Raw genomic sequence first — 21,295 nt, forward strand, 5'->3', positions numbered from 1 at the left:
CCTGATGATAATCATTGTTAATGAGGTGCATGGAAAATGAACTAAGAGAGTCAAGTTCTACCTCTGAGTCCGGATTATCCGGGTCATCATCAATGTTCGGTTATGAGGGTTCAGCGCTTTTCTTCTTGGCAGGTCTTTTAGTAACCTTGGTCTTGGGGCGAGGTGTCTTGGCCGGTTGATCTTGAGGTTTCTTCTTCCAAAATGAGGCATCACCCTGTTAAAAGATTGACAGATGATATAAAAGATTACACGGTTAAGAATATCAAGTACAAGCAGGAGTGAGGCAAGTCTTACAGCTGGCGGTTTATTCAAGGTATAGAAGGGACTTAACCGGGTCTTGCTGCAAGCAGCCTCCGATTCATTCAGTATTTTCTTAACAAACTCAGTAACTTCAGCCTCTGTTAGCTGAATACCAATATGTCGTTGAGGATCTTTGGAGTCCCCTGTGTACTCACACATTAAACCGGGGCGACGGCTTAACTGTAAAATACTCCAAGATATCCAGCAATGAGCAAAGTCAACTCCTGTCAAACCATTAGCCATAAAAGCTCTGAGCTTGGCGAGTTGTGGCACATATGTGGCCCGTTCTTTGGCAGTCAGCCGTTGCGGAAATGGATGTGTGTTGGTAAGACGGTGAGCACGATAACCCGGCAGAGGGTTCTCATCATCAAGGGAAGTATCCTTACAGTAGAACCAAGTCTGATTCCAGTCTTTAGGATGACTGTGAAGTTTGGCGTGAAGAAAGCTGGCGTCCTTCCTTTTCTGAATGGAAACGCCACCAAGTTCGGTGTTGGGCCCGTCTACAAACTCAGTACGATGGTTCAAGTAGAAAAAATCCCTGAACAATTCAATGGTCGGCTCCTCTTGCAGATAGGCCTCACAAAACACTTGAAAGTGGCAAATATTGGACATAGAGTTAGGTCCATGTCTTGAGGGTGGATCTGGAAGCTGGCAAGCACATCACGAAAAAACTTGGATCCGGGCGGTTTAAAACCACGGCTCATATGATCAACAAATACCACCACCTCGCCATCCCTGGGGGTAGGAGGGTTTTCTGGACCGGGAACTCGCCAGCGGATCTCGCTTCGTTTTGGTAAAGCACCAATTCTGACGCATCCATCTAGTTGCTCTTCAGTAACCCGGGAAGGGACCCAGTTACAAGCATAAAATTGTTTGGCCATTTCAAATGAAAAGCTGGAAAAAGATCAAATGTCGGCTTAAGGTTTATGACAGACAAGCATAAAGCGTAGCAGGTTAAGGAAAAGGTATTCAAGCATGCAAGATTGTTAAACCGGAGGCTGATGCTATTATAAATGGTAAAGCGATTGGCGGTTTGCAAGGGGCTAATGGTATATGGCAGATTATTTTCTGAAGGATAAACCACCCACGCGGACAATGAAAGTACAGATCTGAAGAAAAAAAAGATGACTAAGTGAGGAAAAACAAGTTTCACAGTTTCACATTGGAATTTTGGATCTACCACATGTGAGCAAAAGGAAAAAATTTAGACCTAAAAAGTTGAGGCTTGAGCAATTCGCGAAGTTCTAGATCGGTTTTTATACACAAAGGCATGGTTTGATAGGCAAAATAAGGACTGTTGTGGCTACCGCACGGAGGTACATCAAGTTTGAAGTCCGTCATATAGGATCTAATGAAGAACAAGGGTAGAACACCATGAAGCTTCTATAAACTCGCGAGAACCCTAGCGGATCTATAGAGGAAAATAAGAGGAACTCATCGAAGCTGTTGAAACAGCGGAGGCGCGCCACGTTTCTCTGGAACGTTCAGGTTGATGCAGCGGTCGGAGATGAAGACAAGGGCGGAGCTTGACGACGGCGGCTGCGCGTAAGGGTCGGGTCGGCGCAAGGAAGAAGAAGCGAGGAGGCAAGAGGGGGAAAATGAAAAGGACCCCCGGGTCTTATTTATAAGGTGAAGGGATAAGTGACAGGCGCGAAAATCGAGGAGTCCAAAAGTTGGATATGTGACAGAGCGGTCGCCTCGATTGTCGAAAGCTCATTAAAGAAGGTGAGGTATATTCAATTTTTAATAACAAGTGACGTCATGGCGGTTTATTACAAACCCGGAAGATGACGTCACGGCGGTTTACAAGATGTATGCGAAGGTGTTGAAGGAGGAATTTTTCTAAGTGTGGAAGATTGACACAAACAAGTTCAAATCAATCTGGGGCCTAATGTTGGAGATATTACTACTAAGTATAAACCGGCCATGAGGGGACGGGTTATGCCCACAATGAGTTAGTCATGTTTGAAGCCCATGAAGACAAGAAGTATGGCGCTTTACAGAGGAGATCTAACATGAAGGCCCAAGGCCCAAAGGCGGGTTAGGGCCCGTAGACATAAACCGCCGTATGATATGTAACTTATGTTGTAAGGCAAGGAAAGGTAGAAACCGAGCCGGGCACGTTTATGAGCCGGCCTCGGGATTCTGTAAACCGCCGGGCGTCAACCTGTGTATATAAAGGGATGACCCGGCGGCAGTTTAGGGACAGACAACAATAACTCGAGAGTCAGGCAAAGCGGATTCGCTCCCTAGTCATCGAAACCCTAACAATACCATCACAACTGGAGTAGGCTTTTACCTTCATCGTAAGGGGCCGAACCAGTATAATTCCTTACGTCCCTTGTCCGCTTTAACCCCTTTAAGCTAACCCGTCGTGATGGCTCCACGACTAAGTCCTTTCGCTGTGTGACAAAACCACGACAGATGGAGTGGGCTGAGCAATGTGGGCAAACATATCAGACAAGGATCTAAAGAAAAAGGAGCAGTGGCAGCAGAAGAAGAGAAGAAGCGGTAGCAATAGAAGAAGAAACAACATCAACAGAAGAAGAGGACGAGGATGGACTTCCACCTAGTTCAGCATCGATTAACTTTCCCCTATTGAGTCATATGATTGTTAAATTTGTACTGCTATTTGTTAGTAGCTAGGGTGAACTGCCATTTGTTTTCTAGCTAGGACCAAAACAATGTTTCAATTGTGTGTGGTAAGGTCACCACTAGTGAGAAGGGGTGATCACACCTTATGACGTGTGCAACCAAACACCATGTAGTGTGGCAACCCAGTGCAATGCAGACAACCAAACACCAGGTGAAAATTGATGCCCTGATGCAACCAGCCTTCATGCAGGTAACCAAACAACGTGCAGATGTTGGGTTTTGGACTGTATTGCCCCAGTCAGGCCCAACTGAGACACACATGCAAAGAGGCAAAAAATGAGGCAGGCATTCAAACATGCCCTTTGTGTTTTTATGTGGTCCAGAGAGGCATCTTGACCATTTTTTATGTGCCTCCTTGATATGGCTATCTAGAATGTGATTAAGGAGCAGTTTGGTATTCACTTGCAACGGAAATATTTTCCTAATGCTAAGCAAAGGTTGTTTGACCTTCTTAACCGTAGCAATGTGGTGCAAAGTGTGGCAGTGATATATTGGCATATTTGGGACACCCGAAATGAGATGTGGAATTCAGACTCTATGGTGAACCCTAATGTGACAATCAAGAAGATTCAAGCTTATGTAGATATGGCTCCTTTGCATTGTTTGAAGCCGAATCATTCACCAAGGTGTGTAGTTCTGAGGCAAGTTGAGTAACGGACTCCCCTCTTATTGGCTTGGGTTGCCTGGATGTTGATGGGACCAATCTTCACATCTTCATTTAGTTCGACGGCGAGTGTTTGTGCGGACCATAAGGGCAGGTGTTTGGTGGGCTGCCGCCAACCTTCCATGTCAGCCCAACCCCGGAATTTACAGAAGCTCTAGCTCTTCATTGTTGTAGTCATTCTCATGTGGGATGAAAGTTTTCACAATCTCATCTTGCACTCCGACTGCCTCACGCTGATCAAGAAGGTGAATGCTCCGGATAGGGGTCGCTGGTTCACAAGTCCTGGTGTTGCTGATATCAAATCTTTAGCGAGCAACTTTGCTTCGTTTTCCATTCATTCATGTAGGCCGTTGTGCTAATAAGGTATACTCATTTGTTAGCAATGGCGAGCGAGCTTGTTGCCTACTCAGCCTTCCAACAGTTTACCCCTGGTTGCATCCAGAATGTCGCAAACTCTGAATAATACTATGCTTATGTTAACGAATGAGCCAAACTTTGATATATATTTTTTAAAACTCATGTCCAGTCTCCTCCTGTTTTCCATGTGGCAGGACGAACGGTCAAATCCACTCAACTTACAGTGAAGCCAAGCCACGACTGCGGCATTGCTGCACCTGCAAATCTTGCCGCCGCCTGTGGCACTGGCATATAGGGACGGCAGAATTCAAGAACCGCCCTCTGCTGCCTGCATGGCTGCATGCATTCAAGTACGTACGCACACACACACACGCATAATCCTGCCAAATTCAGCATTCATGCACCGCAGGGAAGCAGCCAATCCGATCCCCAACTAATCCCCCATTCGCCTCAGGGTCGCACATGGGCTATGTATGATGACCAGTTCAGCCGGCCAGCCTGCAAATGCTACAGAAACACTTCGCACTGCATAATAAACCACAAGAGGCCATAGTTCATTCAAAAAGCAGTAGTAATCACAAGCGGCCAGAGAAATCAATTCGGTCCGGCCGCAGCTCGTCTGCAGCGTGCTACGAGCTGCAGCCATGCATGCAATCATTGTCCCCTGACAGGCTGACTCTCTTGGAAACATGCGGGCACGACCATGACGACGCCATGGCCGTGGGGTGTGCGCTCGCCTCATATTTCGCATCATCTCATTTCACCATGGTCCATGGAGGACCGACTGACTGACCGGAGATAGTTCAACGGTAGGAAAAGATAACCATTACATCACACAGGTTCACAGCACCAGAGGGAGAGAAGATCGACCGAGATCCCGGTCTCATGTCTGCGGGGAGGGAGATGGCGAGCCTCATCCCATGAAGTTGTCCAAGAAACTGGTAAAAAACAAGGAGCAGCACAAAGTTTTGTACATCTAGCATCATCCTGGCGAGACGGAGAGGAGATAGAGACCATCCAGCGCCCATGATCATCATCATCACCGTCCTGGCGGTCTTGTCTCCCGGGGTTCACTCGCCTACATCGCGTTCTGGAGACCGGCGCAGTGCAGGAGCACGGCCTTAATTTCCTCCGGCAGGAGCCCAGGGCCGTCCCTGCATTGCTGGACACCCAGAACAACAGAACGGATCAGACCAGACCATAAAGATGGCGAACAGCAAGCAACGGTAAGGTTTCACTTGATCGAAATGGGCGCTGTCACCGACAGGCGACAGAATCAGCATGCGTCGCCACAGCTGCACAGTGGAGCAGAGGAGAGGGGTTTTGGGCGGGAATTACAAACGAACCTCGGCGCGGAAGACGTCCATGGCGAAGCCGTCGAAGCAGCTGATGACGGCCTGCTCGATGTCGAGGCCGAGGCTGTCCAGCGCCCTCATGGTGGACAGCAGGATGCCCGGCCTGCGCGCGCAGAACATGTGGATGTTCACCGCCTGCCCCTCCCTCATCCTCACCTCAACCTGAAAACACAAGCAACCAATCAAACACAGTTGAGTTCCACTGCTCTGTTCATAGTTCATACACAATGACACAATGGAAAAGGAGCATCAAGCTCCATGGCATGGAAGAAAGAAAATGGACTGACCGTGGCCTGCTGGCCGCTGGGGCTAGGGAACGGGGCCGGCGGGCACCGCTCCTCCTTGATGCGGCCGGGGAACGGCTGCAGGGTGGGCGTCGACGGGAGGAAGCTATTAGCTGTCGATGGTCCACCCAGTGCAGCAGAGCTGGGAGCAGACTCGAGCTCGCTGTGAAGATCACTGATCCTCTGCAGGAGCTCCTTCAGGTAGTCAATTGCATCACCAAGGATTGAAGCCCTGTCCATCTGATGACACAGGAGAAGGAAACAGGTGATGAGCTGCTGATCAGCAACTACAAATTAGTATCATGCAACAGTGCAAAGACTGTTAGAATTAACAGCATTTTTAGACATAATAACTACGTTCTGTCGATATGCTAGGAAAATTGTTGGATTGCACAGGAAAACATAAGTGGTCATGAGCTGCCGATCAACTACTACAAATTACTACCTCGGTTATAACTATGCAAACACTGTTGTATTTAGGAACAGAGGATGTAGCATACAACCATGCAAACACTGTTAGAAACTTAGAATTATTAACATCTTGACATAATCATGTTCTGCTGATACACTAGGAAAATGGCTAGACTGTAACATGTCATATGCACCATGAGATTTACTTCAGAGAAGATCCTTGTTTACTGTTCAAAACTATGCTGATGATTGCGAAGAAAAGTAAGCTGATTACATGGAACAACTGCAGGAAAATGCACTTTACACGCCAAAACATGCAGAAATTGGACTTTTCCAAGGAAACAAACAAAAAACAGAAACCTCCAACGCTTGAACAACTGTCAAGTACACAAGGGGGAAAAGGAGCTTTGTGGGTTATCCAGCGGCAGGTGGCTTTAGATAACACCTTGTGCATGGCACTGTGTTCAGTTTGCACCATCATAAGCAAACATCAAAAGAAAAAATCACCAAGAAACACACTTGGCTGGTAGTAGGTTCAGTACTGAAATCTACCAAGGCAGAACAGTAAGACAAACCTTCAACAAGCTGAGAAGGGATTCATGGTGCTAAATTTCCATGAATTTGTAATGACAAAAAATGTTTTGCAACGCGTGAATTTCACGGAGCCTCAAGATTATTTAGATAACGGAAGGGTTTTATTGCTCCCCGTTTCACGTGAACAAGTTCAACAAGAAAATTCCCGCGCTCCGAACAGGGCCAAGAGATTTTGCGGACAATGGAATAGTTTTATCACTCCCATTTCACGTGAATAAGTTCAATTCCTGCAAGACATAAGAAAATTTCCCGCGCTCGAAAAACCGCTATAGATTTTTCTTTTCAGATAATGTACCAATTTTTATTACTTCCTGGACATGGCCCTAGATAAGAACCAACATGACACTAAGAGTACCATAGATCTACTACTAAAAATGGGTATTTTTGTGACATAAATTCATCCCAATTCAAGAATTCATCACCAAAATTCACCATCAAGTGCAGTAACAATCCATCCTAATATACTCACATCATGAACTAATACTTGTAAATTGACAATAATATGTATAGGAACAAGTAGGTGATTAATTTCCAGAGAACTGACGGCGGGAGCGTTCCTCACCTTGCTGATCTTGGGCACCACGGAGCGCAGCATGTAGAGGCGGTCGTTGAGCTTCTTCCTGCGCCGCCGCTCCGCCATCAGGTTCTTGGCCGGCATCCCCTTCTTCTTGCCCTTGCCGTTTCCGCCGCCGCCGCCGCCGCCACCTCCCCCCGGCGCGCCGACCACGGCATTCTCCAGCGAGGCCGAGACCCCCAAGGAGGAGGCGTCCACGCTCTGCTGATCCAGCTCGTCCTCGTCGTCCCACCCCATGCCGTCGCCGAACGCCGACAGCGGGGGCGCCAAGAACCCCCCTTTCTGCCCTCCCGGCGCCGCCGTCAGCGGCGGCGGGGGCTCAAGAAGGAACGGCGGAGCGTCGACGTTGAAGGGGTTGCCGCCGGAGCCGAAGTCGTGGTAGGCCGGGGGCGCGGCGGCGGCGGAGGACGACGACGACGGGAAGGCGGCGTTGTAGTCGAACAGCGCGGCGTGCTCCATGGACATGAGCAGCGACGCCGAGGTCGGCGCGGGCGTGACGCCGCCCCTGGCGCCGCAGGGGAACCCGAACGCCGGGAACCCGGCCGTCGCCATCGCCTCCGACGTGAGGTACCCCCAGTCGCCCCCGCCGCCCCCCACCAGCTCGTCCTCCTTCTCCACCCCCACCGCCGCCGCCGAGTTCTCCATCACGCCCTCCCCTTCCACGGATTCTTGGCAAGTTCGCACGGTCAGTTACTACAACTTATCTCTGCAACTCCAGCCCTCCTTGGGTACTGGGTTCGGGCTGCTACCTTCCCTTCTTATAGGCACGCAGAGGCCAGTGGCAACGTGTACAGCTAAAATATGTTACATCCAGACGCTTTTGGAAATCATGGCCGTCCGATGCACCGTCGCGCGAATCTCAAAGGCACATCCGACCGTCAAGGCAACGGGTGAAAACAACACCGCCGATACATCGCGCGATGACACGAGTATGCCTCCTTAACACATTTCTATGTTTAAAAGAGATAAAATGTAATTCTATGAAACTCGCAAAATTCCTCCTTGTTAGATGCATTTTGGCGCGAAATTTGAACCGTGGTGACTAGGGCCATTGCCTCGTCCCCAACTCCGCCACTCCACCGGAAACCTGAGGTGTGATTTATTTTTAGTTTTGCAAGTATAGCCCGTTTTCTTGCGGAGAAGTATGGTTCTTCTTGGAAGAGTGATATACGGACCATAGCCAAGGATATGTTTGTCGGTGGCTAGGCACACGTATGTATGTGACATGTAAAAGTAGTGAAAGATTCGGCGGACACGAAAAGCATGAGAATTCTGTGTGCCCTGCGCCGTGGTTTCTTACATGGAGATGGAGTGCGTGTATGAATCACTTGGGAACAGTAAGCTTTTGTCTTCTTCAACATAAAAAAACATGAGTTTTGTTTTTACGCAACGTTTGCGCCGTCTTGTAGCAAATGAAAGTTGTTGCACCTAATCGAAGGATCAAATAGTGAGTTGGCATGAAGGTTTCCTGTGGGTGAGCTAAGATGGAAGGACGGGAGGAGATTAAACATCGCAAGTTTTTACAAGAAAGGTTTTGCTGGCAGGGCGACACGTGTGCGGTGCCACGGATGGAGAATGAGCTGGCCTTTTTGTTTTCTCATTATCTTTGAAGGGTGTTGTGCAAAAAATCAAATGCTCTCTGTTGGTTTTTCTTGTAGTGTTTGCCCACAAGATAACCTTCAAACAAACAAAAAAAAAAGAGAAGCGTACTGCAAACAAAAAAGAGAGGCTTACTTCGAACCACGAAAAGAAGCAAGAAATGCTTTGCCACTCACTTTGCAAAACTAACTTGTCTCGGCTTTGGCTAAATTGTGTAACAAAATTTGTTTCAATTTTGTGTATGGCACGAAAGTCGGTTAACAGAACGTATTTATGTGGTGTTCCAGACGTATAGATAATCATCAACCAACTCGATAGGTATAGTTTTTTTGAGGGAACTCGATAGGTATAGTTGTTGCTGCATAACTACGAAAAATGTAGTTCCTGGCCTCCACCTATTCAACATAATCCAACTCTAGCTTTCCTCTGAGTGCGGCTGCCGCCGGATATGATATATTAGCCATAGTTTGGGTTATTTGCTTGCATTATCTTTATTCACATGATAGTTCAATGGTTGCATGCTTCTCTAAAAAAATGTGGTAAAAAAGGGAGATCATTCTGTTCACGGTTTGAGAATGAGGGAAGGGTACATGATTGAATTCCTCCTCAGCCCCTCGAGTGTGTGAGTGAGTGTGTATGTGCACAATGCCAATTACAAGCTCTCCCATGCATCTTGTGACCCTGCCGGAGCTGAGAAAGAGAACATCATCGGATGCAACACAATGGAATGGAATTATTGGAGAGAAAAACTCAAAAAGGTTTGCCCTCCCCGCCAGGACTCACATGTGTGCAAAGCGAGAGGAAGGGAATTCAATTTTTCTTGTCGTTCGCCGGCCTAATTTGATGTGGACACTATGCGAGCTACTACCATCGGAGAAATTACGCGATGCCAGGTTGGTTATGTGCATCGTACCTACAGAGACCACGAGTTTATCTTCCATTGTTTAAAATAAATATCAATCTGATGCGACTACTTGATATATGATTGAAGAACTAAATCACAAGCCGACAAGTTCACACACTAAAGCAGCTCATTGTTAATCGGTCCGCTGCGACAACTTGTGATACGGTATAAGTGAATTTACGAGTTCAACTATCGTAAAGCAATTTGTTGTCGTACGATAAGTTGCAAGTTGATTTGATATTTATCATGCATAGGTGGTCATTTTCTAGAGCACACACGAGACGCCAATTCGATTAGCTGTTATGTATGACCAAGTCACAAGTTCATTGGATTCCTATCGTGAGAAATGTTTGGACACGCCCAAATTGTACCTTTTTTGTCATATGATGGCTAATAGTATTATTACCTCTTAGACAGGTATGGCAGGATAGGGTTCATGTAAAAAACTCTATAGGTTAATAAGTCTTCGTTGCAAAAATAAAATTCTTTGAGGTTTGTCTAAACAAAGAAAAAATAGAAGTCAGTAAAGACAGGATAAACAAGGAGACTATTATTTGTGCAGATTACTACCTCCCTTACAAAATATTAGGTGCAGTTTTAATACTAATATTCATATTTTTGGAGTACTTTCTTTAGAACAAATTAATGTTGTTTTAGTAGGAACGTACCTCCCTCAGATAGAAGTACAAATGAATGCGCCACTGAATTAGTTAATGCGATTCAGCCGTTGAAGGGGCATGAATGTGATCGCCGCTGTTTAAACTCCCTGTACATCTCAGATACGTGCCGCTGAAAGGTCGGTTGCAACTTTGTACAGCTACAGCTAGCAAGATTTGATTAGATCGAAACCATTGATTGGTTTGAGAGGGCCACTTGTAGGTGCAACTTGGAGGAGCCAGCTGCATACAAGCAGTAGAACTGTCGTCCGTCGTCTATACCCTGTAGTACGTACCAACATCATTCAGAAGTCAGAACTACATCAACATCTACGCAATGCACATCATCATACATAGATACATGCCATGCCGAGGCCATTGTGCGCAAGTATACATAACACATAAAGAAGCAGATAAATATATGTCGTGGTATATCCAGGAGGCAGGCATGCATGCGGTATCATGATCAGTTATTCTGCGTGCGCTCGGCGGACGAGAAATGATGTTTGGTTCTTCATGCATGCATACAAGCAAGCATGCATGCATGTATTTTTCCCTGCACGTACGCACGCATACAGTGTAGATACATAGCTCTACCTAACTGCGGTCTAAGGTATAGTAGAAAGCACTGGCTAGCTAGCAAGCAGTGGCGAACGCCAACCGTATGAGACGGCGACGGTACGACAGCGAGGCCCGATCGATCGGTCGATGGATCGCTGGCTGGCTGGCTGGCTTTAACGTGTAGGCGAGGGAATGAGCGTCCACGGCCACCATGGATGGACGAATGAATGCCCAGGGGCGCGAGGTATGAAAGGGAGTGGGGAATAAATAGGAGGCAGCAAAGGCGAGCGCCGGAGAGCGGCAGCGCGTCCCAGGCTTCCCGTGAAGCCCCTAAACCATTCTTGACCCTCCACCCCCCAAAAAGAAGAAGAGATGGATGCGTCCAGCGATCGATGGATGGATCGACAAGGCGATCAATTCCCAGCGCGTATGGTGTGGACCGGACCGGACCGTCCGTCATCCACGCCAATCGCCGCCGGCCAGCGACGCGCCGCGGGCTCTGCCCTCGTCGCCAGGAAACCGGTGGAGAACCACCCGCCACTCCACCCCGACGAAGCACGCCGTCGAGGAGAATCCGTCGCGGTCGTGGTGTGTGTAGACAGGGTCTTTGGTAATCATGACGGAGAAACAAGCAAACACGATAAGAGCCTCGACCGAAAACGTACTGGGTTTCGCAATGTGGCGTCCGTGCAGGACGAGTTTGAGTTGGGCTCTGTCCATTCCAGGGGTGTATGGAAATCGCAGGTCATGTGACTAGCGAGAGGGACGGACGGTGAGACAGCAGAGCGGAACGTAGCTTTCTTTCTTCCTTTTGACGACGCGCCCGTCCAACCGTCTCCGTAGCATGGACTGCAAATAGTCGCGTTCCCATCTCAACTTCATACCCTGCATCAATCCGCGGAGAAAGTCAGCTCACTGTGCATCGAAGAAGGATTCAGATTTCATGATAAGGCCAGTCTTTACCACACAGATCACAGCTGAAGCTCCGCAGGACAAGTGGATAACCAACGCTAGTTTAACAGGTGGCCCATCTCTTTTTTTTCTCTCTCGGTGAAGCACGTACACAAGATAGCTTGCACTTTTATCCGTTCAGTTCGTGAGGCCAGATAGCTGAGTAAGCATGGGAGACGGAGTAATCACAGAAATTCACAATTACCAGCTGAGGTGAGGTCATCATCGTCTTTGCCAGGACAAAGCCAATTACACATTTCACGGAACTAATGCAACAAAGAGATAAAATCGGCTACACAAACATCTTCGGAATCTGGACAAAGTCCATTGCTCGACGCTGTAGGACTGACGCATCGCTGCGTGCTCGGAGACTCATTCGATTTGATGGTATACCAAGGGCCTGAAGACCTGCTGGGAACCGGAGCTCCCGTTTGTCCAAAACTGGGATGATACACTAGCATAGACAATCGATCATGAATTCATGACGCGTGCCCTCCCTATTCGTCCTCCATCGCCGCTGAGGCTGCTTCGTCGATGTCTGCACGCGTGCCCTCCCACAACTGCTGCTCTATGCCCAACTTCCTGAGCTCCGTCAGACCTCGCTCCACTGCAGTGACAAGGCTCACATTGTTCAGTAAAACAGAGAATGGAAATCATGGCATATATTTATTGACCCAGAAAAGTTGGATGGCATGCATGAAACCAGCTACAAATCAATAGAAAAATACAACAGTCGGAGAACATATAATACAGCAGGGAACGCTGAAAATGCTTCTGTACAGGAAACTTATCTGGTTTATGCATAAATAAAATTACAACATTCTTTTGGTTCCCTTCAAATCACTACTGAAATCATGAAATGGCTTCTAAGAACAATCTAATTAAATATTGAGATAAACTAAGCGTTTAACACAGGTACCTGCCAATGGTTAGTTTTTCAACAGTAATAGGGAACAAGCATCATACCATCTATCGCATCATGAGAATTTGGAGCAACCGCGTTGCGAGCAATCCAAAACTGAAGCCGTTCGTCAGCAATATCTTCCTCGATACCATGAGTTTTGGCTCTTCTCCAGAAGTATATAAGCCATGCCTGCATTTGGTGGTATGGAGTCCATAAATAACAAGTAATATTTGGAAGACAAAAAAAAGTCGACAATTCACATTACTGAAGGCTTACATGCTTGAAGCTAACATCCTCCGCCTCCTCGTTGCTAAGGTCTGCAATATGTCAAGTAGTTTCAGTTTAACGGAATTAAAATCAAGTTAAATGTATACATATAATATACATATAATACAATGTCAAACTGTAAAAGGAAAGTTCAGAAAGATAATCTATAAGAAAAAAGAAGGATGTATTACCAAATGCCTCCAAGAATTTAGGTTCGCCAGGTGATTTATAATCTGAAAAGGAATTTTAACTTGCTTAGTTCGAATGCAAGCAAGGACACGTAATTGCATTTGAATTGACTCACTGGGAAATCATTATTTCCTACGGAAAAAATATAGTGCATGCACCTGCAGATGATTCCCCTACAATCAACACTTCTTTGTTTCATGTAATGAGTAATGACCACTACCAAGTCTGGATATTAGTGAAACAGTTATTGGAAAGACCATTGATTATGTGAGGGATGTGTAATGTTTCAAATGGACACCACATTATAGGACATGGAAATCTCAAACTTCGGCACGAGACACTATTGATTGTTAATAAGGTGTTTTCCCTTTTAATCATACCATACAAAGTTTTGCTGATGAGCCTTAAAAATAGTTATGTTAAAAAAATTAAGCGTCACAGGTCACCCTGCCACTACAGTGTAGACTTAAAAGCAGATAAAGGAAGAAGCAAATAAATTGGATTACAATTTGTTAATTAAAGTCAAGCCTAATAATAAAGCTGTACCACCACCATGCATAGTAAGGAAGCAGTTCTGCATGATTGAACTAATCGGAAAAAAAAAAAAGCAAACCTGATGTGAATTGCCGAACTATGCTAGGTCTCCGGTGCTGACCAAGTGCAACCACAACAGCATCTTCCACCTACATGACAATAACTAAAATGAGGACCACAGTGACGGCTAAGCAAAGCCAGTGAGCAGTTGCAGAAAGGAGAGGAACTGTACGGTTATAAAAGAGCAAAAGTGCACATATGGCCTGTGTCATTTGTACAATAGTTGAAAGAGTCCCCATACAAATGATACTTTTGAGCCCCACGGTTGCATTAGAATTCCCATCGATCCCTTCCTACTTTTGGCAGAAGGAAAATTCTGCCAACAAACTAGATTATGTTTCCGCATTCCATTGTGCTAAATCAGGAGAGGCTAAGATAAACTTCGCAGAATATTAGAAGAGCTATTAACTGCCTAGCGAGCATAATTAGTTTGCCCAATAACGTGCAAGCCAGCTAATGCCCAGCCAGTTTTGCTGCAGAAGCTTGTTCCTACATTTTAAGTTTGCAAGTGTACAGCTGCAGTTTGGCAATTGAGAAATCTAGAAAATACAAAATAGAAAGTTAACATAAGTTGGTACAAGAGAAGACGGGTACCTTCAAAGATGAAAGCTCCCTAAGTCCCATTTCAACTGAGAGCATGCTCTCGATGTTGCCTTCTCCCATTACATCACTCATATCTCGCACAAGCCTATTTCTCCTCTGAGCATCATCCTCACCTGCTTGAATGAATTCTAAGAAAAGTTCATTGGAGTGTGCATGGAATAAACTGGGATCTACAACTTATACAGTATAAAAGTGCAGACTTACCTTGCTTACGAGGCTCCTCCTTAATAGCCTTTTGACCAGCAGAGAGAACAACCTCGAGAGGAAGAGGGGCTAAAGATGACCAATGTTCATGCTTTGACACCGCGATCTCGGGATAAACTCCTTCAAGTTTATAAGGAGGCCATCAGATAACCAAAAACCAGGATAGGAATAGAAATACATGCAAAAAATAGCCTTGCTTGCTCCGTTGCTCGTGTGAACTAGACTTAAGCATTTTTCCAGGCAGAGCCTTTGCCAGGTCATGTTCCTTTCGGTCCCCTAATCTAAGGCACAGATCCAGCCCTACACATAGTTGGGCTGGCCTGGACTGGTTGGCAATTGGCTGGTTAGCTCCACTAGTCTAATGTGACTACCCTACTGACACCACAGATTATTAGTATCCACAGGCAAACTATAATCTATGACCACTTTTGCACTTAAAAAATAGATAGCACAAAATTACAAAGTCCTTATAACTAATTAGCTCTCATTTGATCCTACCACAGTCCACATGACACTTAATCTTTTGTCAGCCATGGAGCAAGGTGCAAAAGAGTCTCTAGGACATCAGGCCAGCCTAACAAGGCTAAAACATCAACCATGCAGTCAAAATACCTGCTGAATATCCATGGAAGCTAGCTATCTAAGGAAGCATCCCATCCATGTAAAATTGCCTCTATATTCCTCTTCGGCGCCCTTCCTGTTGGTGCTTAGCTTATTTTACTTTCCTTTATTTTATTCTGTAACAGGGTGATATCCTATGCATTCCTACTGTTTTCAAGACTTTGTTTTGTAATCTATAGCTCCATTGGCATTGTGGTAAATCATGGCAATTGTGTTTGGTTGAGCTGCTTGTAGATACGTGAGGGCATTTGGATAGCTGTTCTTTTTCTCATCAGTTGCAGAGAGACATATTGTTGTGTTCCAAAATATACGAGATAAGATGTGAGAGCAAAACCATTGGATATAAATTTATCCAACTTTAACTAGATTTGGCTTTTCACGATAGTTATAAAATATGCACATTTTTAGCTTAGCCCACCCCCCCACCCCAACACACACACACAAAAAGACTCTTGTGCATATGTATCATCAATGTATTGATAATTTAGTGTCAAGGCCTCCCCTACAGTTCTCAGTTTAATAAGCCAAGCCAGTCAACATCATTTCAAGAGAGGGCAGTAGGTAACATTTCTCCAGAGATTATTCGCATCATGAATGCACATAATCTTTGATTTCAGTAAATGCCTAGGGAGCATCATTAGAGAATAGATCATACTGGGCAACTGGACAATGGCATCATGTTGAACAATATTCCACTAAAATGGTTTCTTAGGCAACTTACCATATTGAACCGCTAAGCCCCAATAACGTGCAAGCCAGCACCTTTTCAGGACGACCTCTTCCTAGCATAAAGTTCCAAATAGATCAAAATCCATGTCAAAAACAAACAAAGTGATTACGATCATACATAAATCAGACCAACCATTTCTTCTTGGGTTAAGATCATTCTCTGAGTCATGGATCGGAGGGCCTTTGTTTCGGACTCTGCCTCCTTTAGCTGGTCCATAACAGCTGCAACCTCCTCTTTGGCAGACTGTTTAATGCATGGATGAACACAAATGAGTTAAATATAAGACCATATACAAACCAACAAAAGCTGCCGGATGTTGAGTATCATTACCTCAAGTTCATGCTTTATTGTTGATACTTCTCCATTTCTACCATCATTTGATTCCCTTGCAGCCTTTAGTGCAGCCTATGGACACATATATACAAATAAAATACAGAAGATCACTCAAGTGTTGACCAACTCTTCAACTGTTAAATGCATACAGAAGATCACTCATTCGGCAAAATTTTGGAGTAAGGATCTAGCATGGCGATATGCATTTCGACACAACAACAACTATGAAACGATGGCATGGGAGTTCTGCAGAGGATTTGTCCTCTTGTTTGAATAATAGACGATATTTTAGAGGCAATTTCACCATACACATCAAGATCCTGGCTAAATAAACGAATGAAAAGGTGACTTGGCAGCAACCATGAGTAGAACACAAGAATAACTAACCTCCCGCTGTTTAAGTGCCGCTTCCTTCCTGCCAGCATTCATGTAAATGTTATGCTATGACCAGTTCTGGACTTGTGAAATTGGCATATTGAGGCATGAAACAAACCTGCTCAAGAGGCGAGCTTCTAAGGATACCCCGTCTCCAAGAGCAGCTACCTTCGTATATTAATAAATTATGATATTAGCGAACATAAGGTGCGTAGAGCTCATTTTTGCAAGGAACACGAGCATTCTCTTGACACAGAAGGATTGATCTATTCCAATATTTCAGAACTCTATAGTTGAGATGGACTCAAAATATGTTTCACAAATGAGCAAACATGTCAAAATATAAAACATATCAGGAGATTTTTTTGACTAGTGGATCCTAATTTCACCTGTTTCTCAAGCTCCTTGGCCCTAGCTTCAGCTTCCTCGCATTTTTCTTCAGCACGCCGTAACTGTTGTTCCAGATTCAGAATAAGCTCAGATAAGCCCGTCATAGAAAATATTAGTGCATCGCACTATAATAATGGTGTTTGTCATTACCTTGTCTAGAACACTTTCATTCTCCTCTTGTAGCATATCAAGCTGTAAGACATCAGTGCATTAGTCTTCTTATAGCTTATGCACTTTTCAACTATTCAGTTCTCTAGTAAAAAAAATCTAACAGCTAAACCAGAAACTATGAATAAATTCAAATACTACTTCCTCTGTTCCCCAAAACATGCCATTCCAGCTTTCAAATTTGTTCCTAGAAACATGAGATTGCACAATATCAATGTGACCTTCTGTACCATCTCTTTTCCCTGGGATGCCCCTCATCTTCATTGTCTAAATTGTTATTCCGAAGTCATTTACTACTACAGACTAGTAACCCAGACGAGAATAGGTGTCCTAATGAATGTCTTGAGTGAGAAATAGGGATATTTGCATATGTTCCTTGGTTTCTGTGCAAAAGAATTAGAATGTATCTGGTTAGAAACGGATGGAGTAGTTTCCATAGAAAAAAGAAAACCTCGTCTTGAAGCGTAGATGACTCTCTCCGTGGCGCTGATTCTCTAGAGTTAATTGGCGCTGTATCAAACCTGGAGCAGGAAAGGTCAAAACATGTACATGTTGCTCTTTCAATTAGGATATATAGAAAAGGGGTGCAGGGAAACTCAAGCTAGAAAAAGAATTTAATAATGTGGTAATTCAAAAATTTCGATGCGCAAATGCAACAAGAAATGCAGTGCCCATGGTAACATACAGAAAATGTAGGAGTGAATTTCACATGATGTTGAATTATTTAAATCTCCCTAATAATAAAGCACGGATTGACTTTGTCGGGTTCACCGTCACAATACGCTTCTTCCCATGAATTTACGCTTTCAGTTTTTTCACCTATATTATTTTCTACATCCGAGGTGGTACTGCATTTCAAATGATGTGATGCCTGTAGATGTATTAACTAATCGGTAACCTCCATTTTAGGGCGTCAAAACCAATGATTTGCTATAACTGGTAATACTTCCGGCAACTAAATAGATTATGCAGCACGAGTCAGCAAAGCACAGTAATGTCTTACTGCACACGAGGCATACTACTCACATAGCCATGATGTTGACCTAATCTAAAATCAGATTCACAATTTGGATGAGATATTTTTTTTCATTTCAGTCACATCAGTAACCACTGCAACACCTAGTAGGCTAGCATGCATGCATAACTGGACTCAATGCTTCAATTTATTAGGTAGAAGAAGATCAAAAGCTCTCTGCTGTAACAGATGTTCCAACTTATGATACTGATGTGGCAATGACATCATTTACAAATAACATCCCAGAAGCTTACCTGTTGGTTAACGGACACATAAGGGTTGGATCATATGTTAATGCTACATTTCATTGTTACATCATCATGCTGGGTAATATTAAATAAACATTGGCCATACCAGAACTTCATTAACTACAACATGTAAAAAGACCTAATGACAAGTCAACTCAAATTAAGGCCATAGGAAGAGTTGATTAATTCAGTAAGCTAGTATCATCACTTATTCTAATATAAGTGGCACAAGGAAGTAAAATTCACTCGCTATTGCTCGGACGCACACTGGTATCATGTGTTCATTATGTAAAAGCTCCAGCATACATGCACATTCTGCAGATCAGAGGGTATGTCACTGCATGTACCTTTTCTGTCGAGGGCGCTCCACTGGAGACTCCACAGCCACAGGCGGAATAGGAGATGGGGTTCGGATCGTAGTGCTGGTTTTGATCGGTGGAACCACTGTGGCGGTCGGTCGTGATGCGACGGCAGCTGTCCTCCCGGCTGATGCTGAGCGGACTGTAGGAGGCGGCTCTACAATGTTCCGACCTAACTAATGAAAACACGAGGAGATCAAATTAGCAGAAGGCCACACACAGAGCAAGCAAATTGAGCAGATCAGAGACACCAATTCAAAAATCGTAATCACTCATCAGTCTGCCGAACACTCCCGATGAAAAGGGACTAGAAATACGCATGGCATTAGACAATGGGAACTAGCTTCATTCGCAAATTCAACTAATGACGCATGCTCTGACACCGATTTGACCACGATTTGACCAGCCATGACTAAATTCACCCATAGCTCGAGCTCAAAACAGCCGAATCCGAAGCAGGGACGCAGGCTCTAGCGAGACCAGTGAGAGATCCGGGGAGCAGAATTACCGCAGGGGAGGGAGATCTCGCGGTGCGGCCGAGCAGGGAGACGCCGTTGCTGCCGTGCCCCGCGCGGGCGCCGCTGCCGAACCTGGCGGGGGGCGGGGGCGGGTGGTCGTTGGCGTAGTCGTCCTCTTCGTCGTCGTCCCCGGCGGCCGCGGCGGCGCTCTGGGAGGCCATGACCTGCGCGAGCCTGGCGGCCGCGGCGCGCGCGGCGACGTTCTGCGTGCGTCGCACGTTGGAGATGCCCCCGACGCCGCCGGCGGCGCCGCCCGGGAGGGAGGCCGCGGAGGAGGTGGAGGAGGAGCGGTGGTGCGAGGGGGAGACGCCGCCCGGGGAGGTGGAGCCCGTGCTGCTCCCGCTGCGCTGCCGCCCGTAGACGGGGCTCCCCGCCCGGAGACGGTCCATGGCGGGCCCGGGCTCGCCGGAGCGGGGAGGGATCTGGGCCGCCGGGAGCGCGCGGTACGGGGGGAGGCCGCGCGGCAGCACGACGCGGAGATGGCGAGGCGGGCAGGGGCAGGGGCGGCAAGTGGTGGAAGGTAGTAGTGGGGCAGAGTACGCTCGCGATTCCGGTAGAGTTTTTCGGGTTTTGCCTTCTCGCATTTTAGCCCCTCGTCTTAGTCATTTTTAGCAGCTGCGCATGTTTCAAAATAAGGTTTTGCAAGGTCATTTATCTTTTTGGGTGATCTTCAACAGTGAGTTTATAATGAGTTTATAATGCGAGACATTATATAATTGCATGTGATTGCTTTTTTGATAAATATAAGAGCTTGTTTTACATATAATATTCCAAGTGAGGCCAAATGCACCTCATAAAGTATTATACTCACGTGAGATGGCGGCACTAGCAGGAAACCTTGCGCAAGGGGGATGGGTAATCTTTTGAAGTTACAAGAAGTAATACATTAAAACGAGATAACCAAGGGGTTGTTATAGAAAAGTTGTGGCTGGTTGGCCCCACGAGCTACACGTAGGTTCGCCAATCACCACTGCACACGTGTAGAATCACCCTCGAGGGAACCTCCACATGTCCTTGCGTGACACCTGAGGATGCCAGGTCAGCACACATGAGGCGTTATATATGAGGTGCTATGTCCGCCGTTGATTAGTACCAATCACACCTACAACTAGAAACATGTGACGATCCCACCAGCATAGTAAAGAGACGTCACTTGAAAAGAGGTTCCTCTTTTTACCCGAAGAGGATATGAGGAGGTTGAAGACAAAGTCGAAGCATTCGATAAAAAAACATGCCCTTTAAAATAGGCAAAAGACGCCGAGAAAGCTCCGAACTCCATGTCTCCACAATTACCTGCCTAGCCCGGGACCTGAGACGAGGCCTCCAATGGAGGTTGAAGTGGAATTGAAGCATGAAAGAATGGCACATGGTCAATAGCTCTAAGGGTACCTTGGTTTGGTGCATAAAATTAGAAAGTGGAACATAGCCCCCAAAAAAGTGAAACAGTACCAAAACATGAGATGAAAAGCACCTCGATCCCGAATGACAAGTTCGTATCATCAGACACCTTGATCTAAAGGAACTAGATCTAGCGAATAATGGAAAGGCCGGCCCGAACGAACACTTGTTGGCAACCATGTTTTTCATCGGAAAAGCAACTATAATTTGCGTGCATTGCGTACATACGGCATATAAATAATGTGCAAACAGAAAGAGCCTAGCCTTCTTTCTATCAACTGTATCCACATGTGATATACACATCTGAAAACAAAAGCACAAACATTCTACAGCCGAATAGTGCAAGGAAACTAATAAACAAATACCATGAAAGGTCAGGGGGTATCGTGCAAAGTGAAACGGGGTGCAACAATCGCGGAGCGAATTTCCAGTCTGGTTTTCCACATCTCTAGCCGCAGGGGCCGAGAGCGATGTTCTCGGTGCGCGCTGGCGCCGCGTGCGCCCCGATCGATCC

The 21,295-nt window shown here is 45.8% G+C and overlaps 2 protein-coding genes across 3 annotated transcripts; both read right to left on the reverse strand.

The window, feature by feature from the left end:
• Nucleotides 1-4,717: 4,717 nt before the first annotated feature.
• Nucleotides 4,718-7,942, reverse strand: LOC125545830 (uncharacterized). Its single transcript, XM_048709868.2, has 4 exons — nucleotides 7,183-7,942; nucleotides 5,619-5,855; nucleotides 5,323-5,493; nucleotides 4,718-5,138 (listed from the first exon to the last, which is right to left on the reverse strand). The coding sequence occupies exons 1-4, from the start codon at nucleotides 7,837-7,839 to the stop codon at nucleotides 5,055-5,057; spliced, it is 1,149 nt and encodes a 382-aa protein (XP_048565825.1). The 5' UTR covers nucleotides 7,840-7,942; the 3' UTR covers nucleotides 4,718-5,054.
• Nucleotides 7,943-12,047: 4,105 nt separating this feature from the next.
• On the reverse strand, nucleotides 12,048-19,910 carry LOC125545831 (coiled-coil domain-containing protein SCD2). Of its 2 annotated transcripts, none has more exons than XM_048709870.2 (17): nucleotides 19,374-19,910; nucleotides 18,854-19,041; nucleotides 17,695-17,764; nucleotides 17,226-17,267; nucleotides 17,075-17,137; nucleotides 16,804-16,853; nucleotides 16,698-16,725; nucleotides 16,308-16,382; nucleotides 16,110-16,220; nucleotides 15,969-16,029; nucleotides 14,627-14,746; nucleotides 14,414-14,535; nucleotides 13,839-13,908; nucleotides 13,228-13,269; nucleotides 13,046-13,086; nucleotides 12,832-12,958; nucleotides 12,048-12,472 (listed from the first exon to the last, which is right to left on the reverse strand). In XM_048709870.2, exons 1-17 carry the CDS (start codon nucleotides 19,770-19,772, stop codon nucleotides 12,363-12,365), a joined length of 1,719 nt encoding a protein of 572 aa, XP_048565827.1. In that variant the 5' UTR covers nucleotides 19,773-19,910; the 3' UTR covers nucleotides 12,048-12,362. The 2 variants fall into 2 exon arrangements, with proteins under 2 accessions (XP_048565827.1, XP_048565826.1); XM_048709869.2 differs by having other exon boundaries at nucleotides 14,414-14,550.
• Nucleotides 19,911-21,295: the final 1,385 nt, after the last annotated feature.

The sequence above is a fragment of the Triticum urartu genome, chromosome 3A (genome assembly GCF_056163025.1).
Source record: "Triticum urartu cultivar PI428250 chromosome 3A, HENAU_Tu73, whole genome shotgun sequence".
Classification (NCBI taxonomy): Eukaryota; Viridiplantae; Streptophyta; class Magnoliopsida; order Poales; family Poaceae; genus Triticum; species Triticum urartu.